Genomic DNA, 755 nt, shown 5'->3' with positions numbered 1-755 from the left:
TCTTACGGAGAGGTACCCTTGAAATGCAGGGGCACGCGACATGGTGCCAAGCGGGAACAAACCGCTGCTCCTCGGGTCCCATGGGAGCTCCGGTAGGAGCAGTAAAAGGCATCTCCTTTCACTCCTAGCCCCACATCATCCCCGAAGTCTGGATCGACACCTCTAGGGTAGGAGGCGTCGACACCTGCACCTCCAGCAAGTCCTGCTGGATTGGGGGAGACACAACTCCGTGACTACCGATGGCCGCCACCGAGAACGTTCGCATGACACCATATCCGTCGTCTTCGACGCCAATCTTCCTGACGGACTCACGTCCCGGCCACCACCATCGACCATCGTACCCATGAGGAGAGGAACCTCGTCGCCTGCCGGCACCAACCGGACCGGGCCCACCATCGTCTACCCGGAGCAGCGCTCCAATCCGTCCCAGGCCCAAAATTGATCCGCCCGAGCACGAGGTCCCGGCCCTGGCCATATCCTTTGTACGAGAATCCTGTATCGACGACCAAGACATAGAAGAAGAGAGGTACCACTAGCACCCCGCCACCACCAAGCCACAGTGACTTACCCGTCAACAAATGCAGCCACCCACCGAACTAGACCGGGGCAAGAGGAGATCCCTTCCACGACCTAGCCCTCCACCCATTAGAGCCGCGAGGAGAAACCAAGGCTATCCAGATGCATGAACGACCTCGCGCCGCGCCCACAGCACCCCGCCAGATCCTCGATGGATCTGGGCCACCCACCACCACGTG

At 60.5% G+C, this 755-nt stretch overlaps 1 protein-coding gene across 1 annotated transcript in view; it reads left to right on the top strand.

Annotated features, from left to right (window-relative positions):
- Positions 1 to 239: 239 nt before the first annotated feature.
- Positions 240 to 755, top strand: part of LOC119315754 — a 3939-nt gene continuing 3423 nt past the window's right edge. Inside the window, exon 1 of the mRNA XM_037590249.1 lies at positions 240 to 257. Within this exon, the coding sequence (XP_037446146.1) occupies positions 240 to 257 (18 nt within the window). The remainder of the gene's footprint in view (positions 258 to 755) is intronic.

The sequence above is a fragment of the Triticum dicoccoides genome, chromosome 6A (assembly GCF_002162155.2).
Source record: "Triticum dicoccoides isolate Atlit2015 ecotype Zavitan chromosome 6A, WEW_v2.0, whole genome shotgun sequence".
Classification (NCBI taxonomy): domain Eukaryota; kingdom Viridiplantae; phylum Streptophyta; class Magnoliopsida; order Poales; family Poaceae; genus Triticum; species Triticum dicoccoides.
Note: the sequence above shows the minus strand (reverse complement) of the source record. Positions and strands in the feature narration are given on the sequence as shown.